General features: G+C 33.6%; 2 protein-coding genes across 2 annotated transcripts in view; one reads left to right on the forward strand and one right to left on the reverse strand.

The window, feature by feature from the left end:
• LOC132548352 (cysteine--tRNA ligase, cytoplasmic-like) overlaps positions 1 to 16,913 on the forward strand; it is a 194,891-nt gene that overhangs the window by 11,090 nt on the left and 166,888 nt on the right. The window lies entirely within an intron of this gene.
• Positions 1,546 to 16,913, reverse strand: part of LOC132548456 (uncharacterized) — a 143,540-nt gene continuing 128,172 nt past the window's right edge. The window contains exons 5-7 of the mRNA XM_060212323.1: positions 14,309 to 14,485; positions 8,408 to 8,586; positions 1,546 to 1,866 (exon numbers count right to left, since the gene is read on the reverse strand). Coding sequence (XP_060068306.1) covers positions 1,546 to 1,866; positions 8,408 to 8,586; positions 14,309 to 14,485 — 677 coding nt within the window. The remainder of the gene's footprint in view (positions 1,867 to 8,407; positions 8,587 to 14,308; positions 14,486 to 16,913) is intronic.

Genomic DNA, 16,913 nt, shown 5'->3' on the forward strand with positions numbered 1-16,913 from the left:
ATATTATATAAAGGGTAACTGAAAATTATTGTATATTGTTCTGAGTGGTCACATGATTTATGAGGTAAACATACATCTATTTTTTCATATTGATATAAAATCAATTTAAAAATTGGACCAGGAAAAATGTTTACATGAAGCTGTAGATAAAAATGACCAGACAAGAATTGGTCGTCCTTATCAAAGGAAAACCAATTTTATTTCTGTTGTGATAGTTTGAGAGGTTTGTGACCGCATAAAAAAAAGCTGATGAAAATTAAAGAAAATGTCTGTGATGATGAGTCAGAATGAACTAAATATCCGGTGAAATTTGATGCATGGTCACAAAGGTATAGCACCATAAGTATCTGGTACAATGATAAATGTGTCAACAGAAGCAGAAAATTCTTTTTTTTTTTAAGTCACTGCTGATGTGTAAAATCATTGATTTTTGTTCTTGTGTATAAACTTTGACATTTTCTGCAGTATCAATAAAAATGATACTCAGATCTTTATTATGTTTTAAGTTAAACGTTCTTAATTTTTTTGTTTATAGCTTGATATCGTGTTAATTCGGATTGATATAAAATGACAAAAACAAAACCCGGCTTCTCAGAAAGCTTGATTACAATTTAATGACTGAATGTGATCTCCCCCAAACCATATCGGTTGTATTTCAACAAGGTATTTTGTCATTCTGGCAAAAGATGATCAGGTTTTATATGAATGTAATATACAGAGAGAGGAATGGATAAGCCCTACTTCTGGAATGATTCAATGATTTCTAAGCAAATTATTAGTTTCAAAATTTAAACATGCTTAGTGTTTGTCAGTGTAGGTGTAAGTTTTCTGTCCTTAAGCATTAAAAATGTGTATTAAACACAACAGTTTTTGCAACACATTAATTAGCATTAAATGACAAATGACATTTGACATTGGTGTTTGTCCAATATACTCAAGCTATCAATTTGATTAAAAATGGGAAAATTTTCTGAATTTTTTAAAAATTACACGAAGAAATAGCATTTGACAAGTAGTCTGTCATTTGACTGTATAATCCAACTTCTTCTCTGTCAGTGAAATCTTTGTATTCACAGGGTTATCTCCCTTATAACAGATCTAGAACTCTAGTTTAGCAAAGCGCTTGCTTTTGAACCTCAGCCCCATGTCATTCAAAAGTCAAACAACACAATTGTTCTTATAAACCCATTTGTTTGAACTGTTCTTATCCATTTGTTTTAATTCCTCTGTATTATATTTCAAAGCTAGTCACTTGCTATCACTTTTGTAACATTTTTTCCATGTGAGGATATGGTCACTTCATTGGTAGCAAATATTTAGCTGTAACTTTACAAGAGAATTTGACTGAGACTGTCTGTAGTTTCTTACTTTGAATGTTTGATCTGTTCGTTAGAACTCCTACAGCAATTGGATTATGAATATTCATAGAACATAGATGTCTGTTATAAACATTCATAACAGGCTTATGTTGAAAGACTTGAAACAACCAGAAACAGATTTTTAAACATCAATCTTGACCGGTTTTTACAAACCAGAAGTTTACTGTTATGATAGAAGGTTGAGTTTAGTTCTGAGTTGTAACACAGTTAATGTAGCAACACACAGGAGAATCCATGATGGCGATGACACAGATTGTGCTGCGTTGATGTCATCATCTGGCTGGGGTGTAATGACGGGAGGTTGTGGGCCATTGGTGTAGTTGATGGTGCTCGGTTTGTTCCCTGGCGACCCAGTCGAGGGCTCCTCTATCACTATTGGGCATTTCATTTTCTCTGAGGTGTGAGACTGTAACCATATATGTATCCCGAAAATCCGAAAGTCATCGTGAAACATGCACGTTGGTAACACTCTGGTATCAAATACGAACTGCAAAGATAGAAAAAACATGGGCCACTTAGCAACAAAAAATTAACATTTCACTTTTAAAATTATGCTGTCAAGATTGAGTCCAGAAGCTTAGAGTGGCATATAATGTCTTTCTAAGGAAATTAGTAAAAGAAAACCAAAGGGTATGTTATACCCTAATGGAAATACCTTCACTGTCACATACTTCACAACTATTTAACATTTTCATGGCAGACATTTTACATGCTCAAATATATAAACATAAATAAAATGTGTGTATATATATACCCTTCAGTAAAGAAATAACATTGTAAATAACATTTTTAGGTTGTTCATTCAAATGAAATCACCAGATCTTAGCATATGAGAATAGTTACATAAATTCACTTATTGAAAATAATAAAATAAGATATCCAAAATCAAGGGTTTCTCTCCTAAAGAGGGAAGGTTGGCAAGCATGCTTTTTGAAATAGATTTAAAAATCATAGGATACAGATAATATATTGTATAAAAAGCTTGTGTAGTGTTGTGGAACTCTACAAAGCTTTATCCAGTTAATAGACATACAAGTTTGGCACTCCTTGTTTTTGAGATAGTGATGTTCATATGGTACAGGAATATACACTGTTAAACACAGATAAAAACACTGCTAAACATAGGTAAATCAGGTACACTTTTAGGTTTGTATACAGATATAAACATAGGAAAACATGTAAACATCTGTTATGGATTTACAAATCTTTTGTCACAATCTCATCATTATCTCCTTTCTGATCCTATTTATGCCACATCTCACATTGACTCACAGCTTTTAAATTTTAATTATTTCATTCATTGAATAATCTGTTTGATTTTTTTTGCTGTTTTTAATCAGATCTTGGAATGTTCTGCTGTCTTGGCCAAATCATGATTTTTGTCTTTGATTCCAGTAATGTTCAAATGATCCATGTTTTCTACACTTGTATAGATAGATTTTGGTATATCTGGTATGAAAAATGACTGTCTAGGGGCCGTGTCTGTCAGCTGATGTTTTAGTTTTGAATTTAATGAATTGATGGGATATTTAAACAGGACACAAAACTTGTTAAAGAATTGAATACAGCAACATCTATTACCTTTCAACCCGAAGTTCTGTGGTGGAAAAGACTAACCCTGCCTTCGGATAATTATTTTTTGGTAAACTTTGGCAAATAAGAAAAGAAATTTGAAATTAATTTCATGATGGCTAGGTAAAATTAAAGTCATTAAAAGCTTTACTAAAAATAATTCAGTCATAGTGCAAGCTTTAAAGTGCCAGACAGAAAGACCTACAAGACACAAGGTCAACATGTTCTGCAATAGAGCTAAAAAGTACTGATGGTAGATTTGTGGAGTAACTGTCTGAGGACGAAAAGGTTAAATCAGTACATATGTAAACTGGTCCAAAATGGAAGATTAGTTTGTCTGTGCTCTATAAAACAGCTTGACAGTGTAATTAACTCTTTAGCCCAAGTGTTTGTCTGTAGTTGGAGCTCTTTATTATCAGTTATCCATTTGACAAATGTAGTTCCTCTGGCCATACTAACACAGTCCTTCCTGACATGTTCTCTGACAGTTTGTCCCCTTTATGATTCTCCTATTGTCAAGCGTTCCCCTCACCATACTAACACAGTCCTTCCTGACATGTTCTTTGACAGTCTGTCTCCTGTATGTCTTCTCCTTTTGTCAAGTGTTCCCCTCACTATTCTAACACAGTCCTTACTGACATGTTCTCTGACAGTTTGTCCCCTTTATGATTCTCCTATTGTCAAGCGTTCCCCTCACCATACTAACACAGTCCTTCCTGACATGTTCTCTTACATTCTGTCCCCTGTATGTCTTCTCCTTTTGTCAAGCGTTCCCCTCACCATACTAACACAGTCCTTCCTGACATGTTCTCTGACATTCTGTCCCCTGTATGTCTTCTCCTTCCTGACATGTTCTCTGACATTCTGTCCCTTGTATGTATATTCTGCTTTTGTCAAGTGTGCCCCTTACCATACTAACATAGTCCTTCCTGACATGTTCTCTGACGTTCTGTCCCCTTACCATACCTCCAGTTCGATTAAATAATTTGATAAAAAAGTTTGATGCTAGAGTTTCTTAATTTACTCTTTATCTTTTAACTTGTATGTTTACTGATATTGAAATACTTAAGGTTTTTAGGAAAGTAAGCAAACTTTTGCCTCTTGAGATCATTATCTGTTTTATTATACAAAGCTGTGGAATAATTGTTCAAGTTTTACTGCGCAACTATCAGGGTTATAGATTTGCGAAGGGAACTGACAAAGTCGAAATGCAAATGTCGGTCTGTTACTGTGGAGATGAAGCACCCTTGGCGACCATTAGAAGTACTTGTACCAAATATTGTGTTTGCTGCCTTATTTGACTGCCAAATCATCCAATAAGTAATCTCACACCTTGCTGTAAATATAAATCTAATTTCACTTCTCCGTATGATTACACAACTTACCTAGAACCCAGGGGTGATTCAACACTCTCTTGTAATGGATGGAAAGGTCGATATTTTCCAGGAAAGTGAATTTATATATAAGTGCAATATCCCTTAGTTTCATTATTTATTGTTACAGTGAGAACCATGGAGCTCACTGTCATTACATATATGTGGATCCATACAAAATATAATTCAACTAAATTATAGGTGTATTTCTCTGTATCTTGTGTATATTTATGAAAGCTTTGCATAGTTAATATTGACGAAAATAGAATTTTCTATCAACTTTTGGAAATACAACAATATAACTGTTGCAAATTGTTAATTTACCATGTGAAATTAATTGTTCTTGGCACTTTGAATGCATCCAGTCAAACCTCATTATGATGAAAACTTCTATCTTTTTAATTTGGCTTTATAACTTAGTCCCTACTTGCATATCAAAATAGAATTTCATCCATATATTTCAAGTATTTGTTTTTCTGGGTGAAGTAATTTTGAAGTAATATGGGGTTATACTTAAAGGTTTTATTCAAATTCAATGTCTCTGATGAGACAGAACTTTATGAGGTTAAGAAGACATTTATCATACTTGTCATCATAATATGCAAGACATTATGCCTATTTGACGATTGATTTAACAGCCAAGGTTACCGATAATTTGATCTGAAGGTCAGAGTAACTACTAGTAGATGTTTGACGGTAAAGATAAAAACATTTTGTCCGAAAGCGGATTGATCAAGCACGTACATTTGTCTTTGAGAATGATGACTTTGGGCCCTGCTACCTTGTAAATGCTTAGCTAAGTTCAGAGTGGAATCTAGAAAATTAATCTTAAAGACAAATACGAGGTAGAAGGAACTCTAAGGGAAGAAAAATTGTTTTCCAAAAACGTATTACCGATGAGGAACGGAAGAAATGTGACTTAATTAGATCAATTAAAATTGTGAAGAACCACACAAGATATGATGCATGCAAAATGATATCCATTTCCTGGCAGCAAATAACTTTTCTCTGTCATTTATTTGTTGAAATCTCTTTTATATTTTTACGATGAATGTGACCTGGAAGGCAAAATGTCATCATATGTAACGTATATAATTTATTCTGGTCAACATTTTTCTGTGGTTTTTGGCATTTTACATGGAACACCGGATGATTATGAGGTGCTTGAATGTGTCTGTTGGATATGTATAATGTCGCTACAGGATGTAGAAGAGACATTGTACATTGTTATCACATAATAGGTTCAGGGGAGACAATCACCTTTGTTCATTTATATGTCAAATTCATACATACATATTATCAAATGCCATATGGCCTTAAAATGTATTTTACATGATGAAAAATAAAAAAGGAAATTATGAGGGATTTAGATATATGCGTAGTATTTGTTTTCCAAATTGAATCATTATGTCTGTATTTATTTGTAAAATGTATTTAGTTTGATATTTTGTTTTTAGCTGGGAGGTGACAACACTGTATGGAAGTTCAAAGTCCATCAACAATTCTTTTATCATACTGTTTCATAGTCACGAACTATAAACAGCTATCTGCACCTACTTTTGAAGATCTTAATCTCTCTTACAATTATGATTTTATCTATATTGTTCGACATTATTCGACTCTACATGAATTATTTGTCATAGTAATTATTCGCATGCTACAGCTCTACAAAAGGATATAAAGCAGATGAATAATTTAGATCAGAAAATTGGGAGGAACAAATTATATATGTACAAATTGTACATTATTAGAGTGAAGTTGTTGACATTTTGAGTGTGTTGATGCTGATGGCCTGATGCTATATGGAGAAAGTTGGCCTACTATGGCTGTGAGATATGGGCCTAATGGTACATGGAGAACAGGACCTGGGCCAGACTCTACTGATGTATGGGACATGTTTATGATTCTGCCTCTGATTAATCATATTGAAATCACCTCTGTTGATATGAATTAATAACCATTAGGGTCAAATTAAAGGATGGACTACTGGTTTGACCATTCTATGAACTATAACCTCCATTACTCCATCTCTGGATTTATTGTTGATTTACGATGCATAGTGTGACCATAGATTGATAAAATCAAGTTCCTAAATTTCAATTATGAAAAGTAGTGCAACCATATGTTTTGAAGATTGATACCTGAAACAAATCCTTTAACCTTCACCTATTTCATACATATCTGCAAATTAATAAAAAAAAAACTTTTGTTATTGTTTTTTGTTTTTCAAATTTTTTCTTCAGTCTTCAAAGCTGAAGGAAGCCTTAGTAGTATAAAAATGCCAGTAAGTGATGATCATGGATCATATATGAATAAAGTAATGACGTCGCCCTAATAAGGAAGTAGTCGTCTTTAGAGTAAGTGCTTTTAGCTCTCTATAGAGGCATTATAGTAAGGTATTGTACTCATCAGTACGAAGAAGTAGAATTTCCTTATGAAGTTTTAGTACAATATTTTGTAGCTTATATCTCCAGGTTTTAAAACAACAATAAAATACCTGTCCTTACTTTAAATTCAGAAAAAACATCTTATTAGAAATTGGATAAAAACTCCATATGAATGTCCCTTTATATAAGATTTAATATACTGTTAATTAAATTGTTTTGATTCTGACATCATCAGACATCGTCATACTCTTATCTTGTGAGGGCATTAAACCTCAAAGAAAGAAGCAGTCAGATTGCCAATATAGAAAGCTACAGGCAGTCTGGTAAAGGTCAAGGTCATTATTTACACGATCATTTAATAAAGACTTATGTTAAAGTTTATGTTTCTGTAAACTTTGTGAGATTGTTTCTACTTTCAGACAGATTACAAGACTTTTCAACGTTTTATTGATACGTTGGCTGTAAGCTGTAATATTAACATCCAATCCAGACCATGATTGAGAAACTTTAAAGGTGTTTTCTGGAAATTTGATTTATCTTTGTCTGGAGAGTGAAGAGATGTTTGATACTATTTTAGGAATAAGAGGAAATATCATCGCCTAGATCTAGATTTATAGTGTTACAAATCTAATGTCATATAGGAGTTAAGATTACCATTGTGTCTAAACTTGGACAGATGTTACATTCTGTCTGTAATATCAGGAAAGTGAAACAATAGAAAAATGTCATATTAATATATTTACAAAAGTTGTCTTCCTCTGTTTTATAATTTTATTAGAATTAATTTGAATATTTTTCAAAGACTTGATGAATTCTGTGTAGGTTTACATGCCACTGGTTTCTGATTTATTTCCACTTTAAACACTTAAGGGATCAGTTTAGATATGGCAGCCCCATTAGTGGCTCTGAGAGATGCATTTTGATAAAGAGTAATAAGGGACTAAGTTCATTAAAATTTGACAAAAGCATATGCTTGGAACTCCTGACCTGGTGGTGAAGGTGTAACAGGAAACCAGACTCTTGTGTTGAGCAGATCTATTCCAAGGATATGGGCACACTAAATGTCACACGGATTCGGGTGTCAATAAGTTACCAAAGGCAGATAAGCAAGCTTTTCGACTGATGTGGAGCAAAAATTCACAGAACTTTGATGGTTGTTGAGCTTAAGACCATGTTGAATTGTTCATGGTCTATGCAATTTTAGTGATCAGTAAGCCTATAAAATAATGTGACATACAGGACCAGTTGAGTCAAGAAAATTGTATTTGGGGTATCTAGGAGTCAATACGATGTTACTTTGGCAAATATGGAGTCCAAACTTATTACTATCAGTGACAATTAAGCAATGCCCAGCATGATTTCTGATACCATTTAGTGGCAGAAATTTCCCGATTTGTATGCAGCCATATGACATGGTATTACACCATAGTACAACATGGATCTAAAAATATTTGTCTAAATGTATAGGAAATTGACTATTAAATTGCTGATGCATAGTCTCGCATGAAATGCATAACAATTTCACACCCCACTTTTGGATCTAGATATTAATTTTAGGGTAACTTGTGTACTCAAAGTCAAAGATTTCGGAATAACTGTTTACCAATTTGCTTTAATGGTGGTAGAAGGGGACAAATTTTGAAAATAAATTGAACCTAAACCTTGGTTTGCTGACAGATGAAAGAAATTTACTTACAGCATATGTTTGTGGAGTCATGCGAAACCAACTGATCTTGCTGCTTGAGACATCCATTGGCTTTCCTTGGAAAGACCAGCCGAAGGCGCCAAGTTTCCCCTCATTGTCATACATAAGGAATACTGGGTATATTTTCTCACATGGCAAGTCTTTAGAAAGATTTCGGAAATAGTGGAGACCTGAAATGATAGAAAGACAATACAATGAACAATGTCTCATTGAGATTTGGAATTGGTTGTGAAGACATGTTTTGTATGTAACAGTTACAAGGTATATATAAGTACTGTTAATATATTGTATTGTAGATACCCACTGACCATTGTCTTGTCAGACTCATTGCCTTTATAAAAACTGGTGGGACATTGATGAATTTTACATGGAAACTTCAGGCTGCAATGTTACTATAGTTGTTTAGTCTGAGTTGGAGCCAGATCAGTCATAAATAAGCATGAAATGGCACATTCAAGGTTTAGCTCCCTAGAAAAATTCTTTGAGAAGTAAATCAGGAATCATAAATCAGCTTCTTCATTACGTTTGTTTACTATAGGCAATTGCTTTTAGTAAGATTGAAATGGAATCATGTTTACATGTTAATAATTGCATAATGGTATGGTATGGTTTTTGGGCAACAAACTCCATCATTGAAAAATGAACTCTTGAATGAGTCTTAACAAACATTTCCTTTTCTTCTATCAGGACTCGTATCAAATTGAAACCATTTTGCTTAAAGTTCATGAAAAGGGCATGTGATTTTTATGTAACCATGGGCATGTTTTACAAACTTGAGTCAGGGAGTCACTTTTCTGACATATTGTTACACTGATGTAATCTTTATTTTCTGAAACATTAAATGAATATCAGTTCACTTTTAACTGTCTGTCATGTTCCAAACAAAACACAGACCAGTAAAGATAAGATAAATACTATCAAATATTTGTGTGGAGAAGGTGCTGCAAGATTTGAGTATGTGTTCTCCCACAAAAATCCAAATCAACATGTTGAGAAGGCGAAATCTTGGCACTGATGAATAGCTCATGTTATCATTATATAGTCCAGAACAAGATACTCTGTTTATTGGAATCTTCAGGTGTGTATTTATACAAAGATATAAAATACAAGTGGTGTTAAGTGAGGTTTCAGACTGTGGTTTGTCTTGTCAGGATATAGTGTTGAAGTGCTACTCCCTTAGATTGTGGGCAAGAAGTGTTACCAAAGACAATATGTTTATTGTCTGTCTTTCTGCATTTTCATCATAGATGTATAACTATGCATAATATTATTAATGTATTTGTATACCTCAACTAGCCCCAGTGTAGGTCTATACATACCTAATAATTTTATCAGTTGTAGATTTGAAATGCTACTTATGAGACAGTTGGCGGCAGAAAATGTAACTCAAAGTCAACAGGACAAAATATTTTACATCAAAGTTGTGCAGAATTTGTTTGTTTGCAAAATTATCGAGAATTAGCATCTAGGCAAAAGTCTTTTATGGAAATGTTTTCTTTTCTGATATAATATAGGTAGGAAAGTATTGTGTACGTTTTAGCAGTTATCGCTGATAACCAGTTTTACGTGGAGGCTAGCTTGTTACAAGGATGGGATGGTCGGTGATTTGTTGGTAAAAGGATGGGATGGTTGGTGATTTGTTTATGTCTTTTGTGGTGTCAATATCCAAAAATAGTTATTTCTTTCTGCTCAGATATCAGCAAATACATTTTTCACGGTTAGATGGGAGGTTTCTTTACGTGTAATAGTTGGCTGTGTAATTGTTTCCTCACTGATTGAAGAGTCATTGCCTCGCATTGTCATCTCTTCAACTAGAAATCAGACTGTAATTTATCATGAATGGTTCAAAATTATGAAGAGTAAAACTCTCTTGAGAGATATCAGATTGCAGATCATTTTGGTGTGTTATGTCTATATAGTCGTGGGATTCTCTTCTTTAAACATCTTTATTTTCCTACTGATACCCAATAATCTTACTTGAAATGGCAACCATTTTGTCATTTTCACGTTTGATCAAGTCTACTTTCTGTAACCTTTTGTAAACCACTTGAAATGTACCAAAAAGTAGAAAAATGACTGAACCCAAAACTCCTAACGAGATCTGTTTTTGCAGTGATTGACATATAGATCAAAATATATGTTTCTGGATACTTGGTTGCCATGGTAGTAGAGTTCTGATGAAATAACCTATATCTGATCTGTTTTAAGAGCTAGTTTAGGAGGGTTGGAAGAGCAAGGAAAATATTTTTCATTAATTCCACTGATTGTGTCTGACAAATGAATTGTTTGTAAAATTTATGAGCAGAAAATGTTATCAATATTTTGTTACACAACAAATAGGTAGTAAGCTAGACAATCTGAGATTTCTTCTCCCTCTTTGATTGAATCTTCCTGGAAAAAGTGGTTTAATCATTTGTCAAAGTTGTTACTTTAAATAGAGTCCATTTTCATTTTAATACATGTAGGAAAGTTTCTGTTTGTCCTTCACACATAAGTTCAATTAATTGACTTTGACCTGGAAAATGGATCTTGTAACCTAGTGACTCTAAGATATTAATTTAGATTATCAAAATTTGAATGATAGAACTAAGTTTGGTATTACATAATCAAGTCACTTATACATAAATGGTAAAAGACAAATTCAGTCTGCTGTCAGTGGCTGAAAGCAAAATACTAAATATGAAACAGAACTTCTTGTATTTATAGTAGTGTTGGCAATGAGCCAGGTTGCAGCCATATTGACAACACACAGCACGAGGAGACAAAACAGTAGCCATCATTGACAATTAGCACATATTGTGTTATCATATAATTTTACTGAAATCCTATTAGATTTATTGGGATTTGATATTTTTCCTTCTCAATTTGATTTTAGGAGTCCAGTGTTACTCCTAATAAAAGTTTGTGTTTGAATGTGATCTTCTACCGATAACATCATGTACATGTGCTTGGGAGTTGACTGAACCCCCTGTTACAGAAATGGCTTGGTTTTCAAACATGCATCTTCTTTTGTCTGATTTCTCTCATTTACAAGGTTTTAATGCACTTAAAAATCAGTCTAGTATGGCGACAATATGTTCCGCATCACTGAGGTCATCAAGCATGATTCATTGTTCTGTTGCAGTAGTCGTAGCTGTTAATAATTAATTCACCTTTAACTAGTGTTTTATAGCTTTACTTTGGCTAAAAATAGCATCTACAACTCTTGAGAGATTCTGTCTTTTAAATTTAGATATTTTTTTTTCGAAATTAAAAACCGGTTTTCAGTTCATGAAATTATAGATTCATATCAAAATGACTTGGAATAATTTCTCCCAAATAGTCAGGTTTAATGCTGTTATTCCGAATAATTCATAATATTGATGATTAATCTTCTTTAACGAGAATCCATGATCCCCATACATTTATCTGGCTACATAGGTACTATATACAGAAGAAGTGATATTTGTCTGCATTTACCGAAGTGAAGTCTGGTCTCTGTCACAAAACATGCTGGCTAAACCAGAGGCATAGCCAAGTTAATTAGTTTGGACCGATCAACTTGATTTATTATTAAGTTGATGAATGTATTGCGAAGAGCAAGTGAATTTCCTAAATAAACAATTCTGTGATATGGTTTTTGTCACTGTGCTGTAATGCCATGCCACTTTGTCTGTGCTGTATTTGACATTATTTCTAACTGCAGCACAATCCACTTTCTGGAATACTTTAAATGTTTTTAATTGAATCCCTGGAAAATAAAAATTGCTCTAAGGAAAATTGGTACTGATTGTAATTTGGAACTCTTCTTTTCATAGAGTACACAAATTACTGAAACTGAATGTTGACTTGATGAGTTAAATGAGGATCTGTATTTCCCCCAAGAAGATTAAAATGTTTCTCACCTTGTAATTATGTTGATGACCTCATTCATTACCTTGCAATTGTTTAATTATATTTTTCTGTGTTTTTCTAAGCAAATTAACATTTGCAGAGCTTAGTTGTTTGAACTCTCACTCATGGTGTAATTAGATACACCAATGTTAAAATTTCGTTATTTTGAATTTTGAATATTTTTTTGTCCCTGTAACATTTTCTTGTTGGAATGAGATTAATTTTTAATTCTGCTGTATGTCTGTCACTGATAACATGGAATCTTAAGGATAAAAAATCACTGAATTGATAGATTTCTAAATGATACATTTCCATTTCTAAAATCTACCGGTCTCTTTCGTTTGATGTTAAAATTAAATGTGCACTTGTCAACCTGTTTGTTGTTTAACACTGATCTTCAGAGAGATTAAAAATACCTGACCAATATGGGTGACTAAACCTGAGAATGACCTTTGTCTATAAAACAACTGACCAGCCCATTCCACACACTTTTCCTACAATTCCACTGAATTACAGCTGGCACTTGTTACGTCTCCTTGGTGCTTTAATTTAGAATTCTCCTATTACCATAATGGTGCGTCACGGAGAAGATTCCAGGAACAAGAAGTGAGAAAACCAACCATTTCTTGGCTTCTTTTCCATGTTGGTTTGATTTAAAGCGAATGTAATAGGGGCTAATCCTAACCAGCAATTGGCCATGTTGGTAGACCTTTGCATGTGCCGCGACCATTACATGGCTAGACAGTACAAGAGTAGTGTTGCTTCATATTTTTCTCTAGCTTCATATTGACATTCCCCATATTAGCCTTAAACAGTCCTTATATAGTAAACGTGGGTCACCTGATAGCTTGTAGTAAAGTATGGCCAACTGTCAGATCTAAATTTCATGAGAGGGTGAAGAATATGCCCTTACGTTGTACTGGGTAGGCGCTATCATCGGTAGCTATTGGTTACTGTGTCACACCAAAGTAAATAATTGAAAGTGTGCTAATTGAAAGATGAAAGAGAATCATGAACTACAATGTAATGATACATAATTCATCCATATACTGGACACAAAGAGTTCATGGATAAAATATAAAGATCTTTACAATGTCAGTGTGAGGGTGAATACTATTAAGGTGAATGTCTTTGCCTGGCCAGCTCTCTCGGCAGACACACATCTCCGGAGGGAGTTTCAAGGTGTCGCATGTTAATCTTTTGACAAGAGAACGGACATTGATTGGCACCTGCTGTCGGATAATTATGTCACATTTCAGAAATTTGGTCACAGATTTGATTGAGGATGGAAGGCAAGACACATTCTGATAATTACTGTAGTATTTGTGTGAGATAATCAATCTCTCACCTCCACTGTCCAGCATCAGTAAGGTCAAGGTCGAGTTAAATGTATTTTAGGTCAGCTGAAAAGTATATGACACCTTCAATTATAAAGGAGAGGGACACATATTCCCTCGCCAAAAGGCTGTACTAAGATTTTTTCTCTCTAGAATTTATGATAGGTCTGTTCAGTCCAGAGATTTTACCCTATAGTATCATAACATCAAGTTCTACATCTAATCAGATTCTGGTTTGCATTGGAATGGGGACTTTCATGTCTTAAACATGTGCTTGTTTATATAGAATCCCTAAAAATTTACTTAGTCATAGTAATTTTTGCTTAAAATGTTTTCTGACATCATAGATAAAACATGGACAGCTGATCTTACACCAGAATCAGTCCCCTTTGTTCCTTCGTTCAATATAATGAGCTGATGGTCATAGTTATCTTGTATTTTCTGAGCTCATCTAAGGTGATAGAATATAATAGGATCATCCTGATTAATAATTACTTCAAAGGTTTCTAGTTTTGATGTTTCTTAGACATTCTTTTTTTAAATTTTTGTGTCATGCACTTAAAAAAACAGAAAAAAAGAGAGATTTCCTGTTACTTTCTTGCTTTGGCATATAATCATTGGATACGTTAATCAAAGTTCAAAGCTACCACTACGACTGTCACGGAAACCCCTCTATACTTACCCATGTTAGGAATACAGCTTCCTGGTCTCCAGATTGGGGATAAGTCCTTGGCATGCATTGCTATCTGTTGGTACATGGTCACCGGGTCTGACCCCATTTGTATGTAAAGGCCTTTACCTAGGGTTATGCCGATCCGTGCTATTGGGTTACAGATCAACTTTGGATGTTTGAAATAAGCTGAAAAAAAGTTAGATAAAAAACTAAAAATTCAATTTTTCAGTTAATTCAGGATGCATTGAATTATATATATATTTTTTTGTGGATTCAGCCTTGAAATGTAAATTATAGGATTGATGGAAATATGACATCCATAGTATTATTATGATTTACCAACTTTCAAATTAAATGTGATGTGCATTCCAATTTACGTGTAAAGTTTCACCTACAGGTTTATCTTTGAAAAAGGATTTGTATTTCTAATGAAATGATGACTTCTCACTTAGAATTTTGTACCATTTACTAGAAATGAAGATCTTAAGATATTTAATACCACATGTTAACAAAGAGAAGCCCCCAGTACTTGCTTGGTTAATTGAATTTAAAAGGTATTAAATTAAATTACTCAAATTTTAAGATTGAATTATATCTTATTTTGGGATAATTTTTTGCTAAAATTCTAGAAATGTAAACTTTCACTTTCAGTGTGGAAATGGAAAGAGGCATGAGTGGGGATGTGAGATAGGGAAAGGAGAGGGAGGGGGTAATCAAAGGGGCTTTTTGTTACAGTTCAAATATTGTCAACCCCAGCAGTGAATCAGTAATGTATGATACATAAAAAATTTCTGTCTAATCAGAGTATCTTTAATTTTCTAAGTTAAAACTGATTTTGTATGAGAGCACATTCATAATCAGATTTATTTCTCAAGATACATAATTTCATTTTGAACTGCCAGAAGCATTTAGTTTGAAAAGATGTGTTTTTGTCTATGTGGGTATTACATCGTCGGCTACAAACAGGAAAATGAATGTTCTTTTTCGCATCTTACAGTCTCTGCTCTCCTATAAATGCTGAAATCATCATTTCAGGATTGACGTATCAGGGGAAATAAGTGGACGAGAAATATAGAATTTCATAGTTAAAATAAAAGTCAAATCTACTTGGTAAAATTTCAAATTATTGAAGCTGAACAGGTATTGCGATATCAGATTGCTTTCTCCATATTTCTTAGTGGTGAAAGATTTTGTTGTCTCATCTTAGTGCTGAGATTCTAATAACTCCATTAGCCCTGAGATATTGCTGATAGAAACATGTCTGCTTGTCCACAAAAATTAATAATACTGTATTGGGAAGCTATAAATTTAAATGTATGGAGGTTGGCAGCTGTGTGGCAGACATTTTGTGAGTGTTGTGTTGATAATTTGTAGATCTCTATTAAAATGCTAAAACTGTTAAGTGCTTTTCCAATGATAAATGCAACTTGACTGATTTCAGACAGTGAATTTCCATTTGAAAAACCAGTCATTCTGCTCATCACAATATTTTCATGTTTTACGTGTAAAAAATAGAGTATGACCTCTGTGACCTTGATCAAATCCTCACTTGCTTGTTGATAAATGTTTTGCCAAAAAGCTGAGTACAGTATATATAAAAACAAATAAACCCTGTACTGTGATACATATGTGTTGGAATAGTGCTGAATATTTCAGAAATGAAATATCCAAAATGGGAGTCGAAAGTATGGCTGTAAGATGGGGATTAAATCCCTCTAGATGTAGATTTCATCTGTCGTTTCAGCAGCAAATTGTATCAATGTAATGGAAAAAAATGATCAGTCGATTTATTTGAATGCATTTTGCATGTTCATTGCCCTTGGGAGAGAATATAGTTGTACAACATTGTTTTTTGTGATTCTTGGATGGAGGTAATTTACTGTATAGACCAGTAACTAATGGACATCCACACCCAGGCAGCTAATACTTGTGCTGAAAATTGTGATTTAAAAATTTACTTTGACAGGTCGCTATAGAATGAGGTGATGTCCAGACTGCATGTATTAGATCCTTCTTTTAAATAAAGGCACATTTACAAAATCTTGAAGATGTAAAAGGACGGTTTCAGAATACTGTACATTGCTTGGATTGGCTGTTTGAGTTTCTTTTTACAATGTGTTTTCTTTGTTTAAATCATTAATCTCATAATTTTTTACTGTTTTTTTAAAAACAAATTTCTGAAGACTTTTTTTTTATCTATGCAAGGGAGATAACTATGATGCATGAAAACACCTTTGGGGTGTATTGATTACATCCATCTGCGTTACAATGATGCTAGTAAACACGACTAAACCTCCAGTGGAGAACTGCTAATCACTGGTAAAAAGATTTCACTTAAAACCACTTTGTAATTAACAACGTATTCTGTTTGATGTCCAGGTTCCTTTTATAAAAGTTTTTTTATCTAGTTTATTGATGAAGGGAGGTTGAAAATATCCCTGAAGTTTGCCTGGAGGTATGGACCTGTATCAATAGTTTGAACAAATTATTTGCCAATTTTAATTGTTAAGTAGGTGCTGTCAGCAATTTTCAGTGATCCTACAAACCAATCTACAAAGTGCACCTCACATTTTCTGTAGCAGCAGTGTTTCCTATCTCCTTGAAAATGAGTCAT

This window comes from Ylistrum balloti, unplaced genomic scaffold, assembly GCF_031769215.1.
Source record: "Ylistrum balloti isolate Yb309-2 unplaced genomic scaffold, AGI_CSIRO_Ybal_v1 Utg370010, whole genome shotgun sequence".
NCBI classification, from domain to species: Eukaryota; Metazoa; Mollusca; class Bivalvia; order Pectinida; family Pectinidae; genus Ylistrum; species Ylistrum balloti.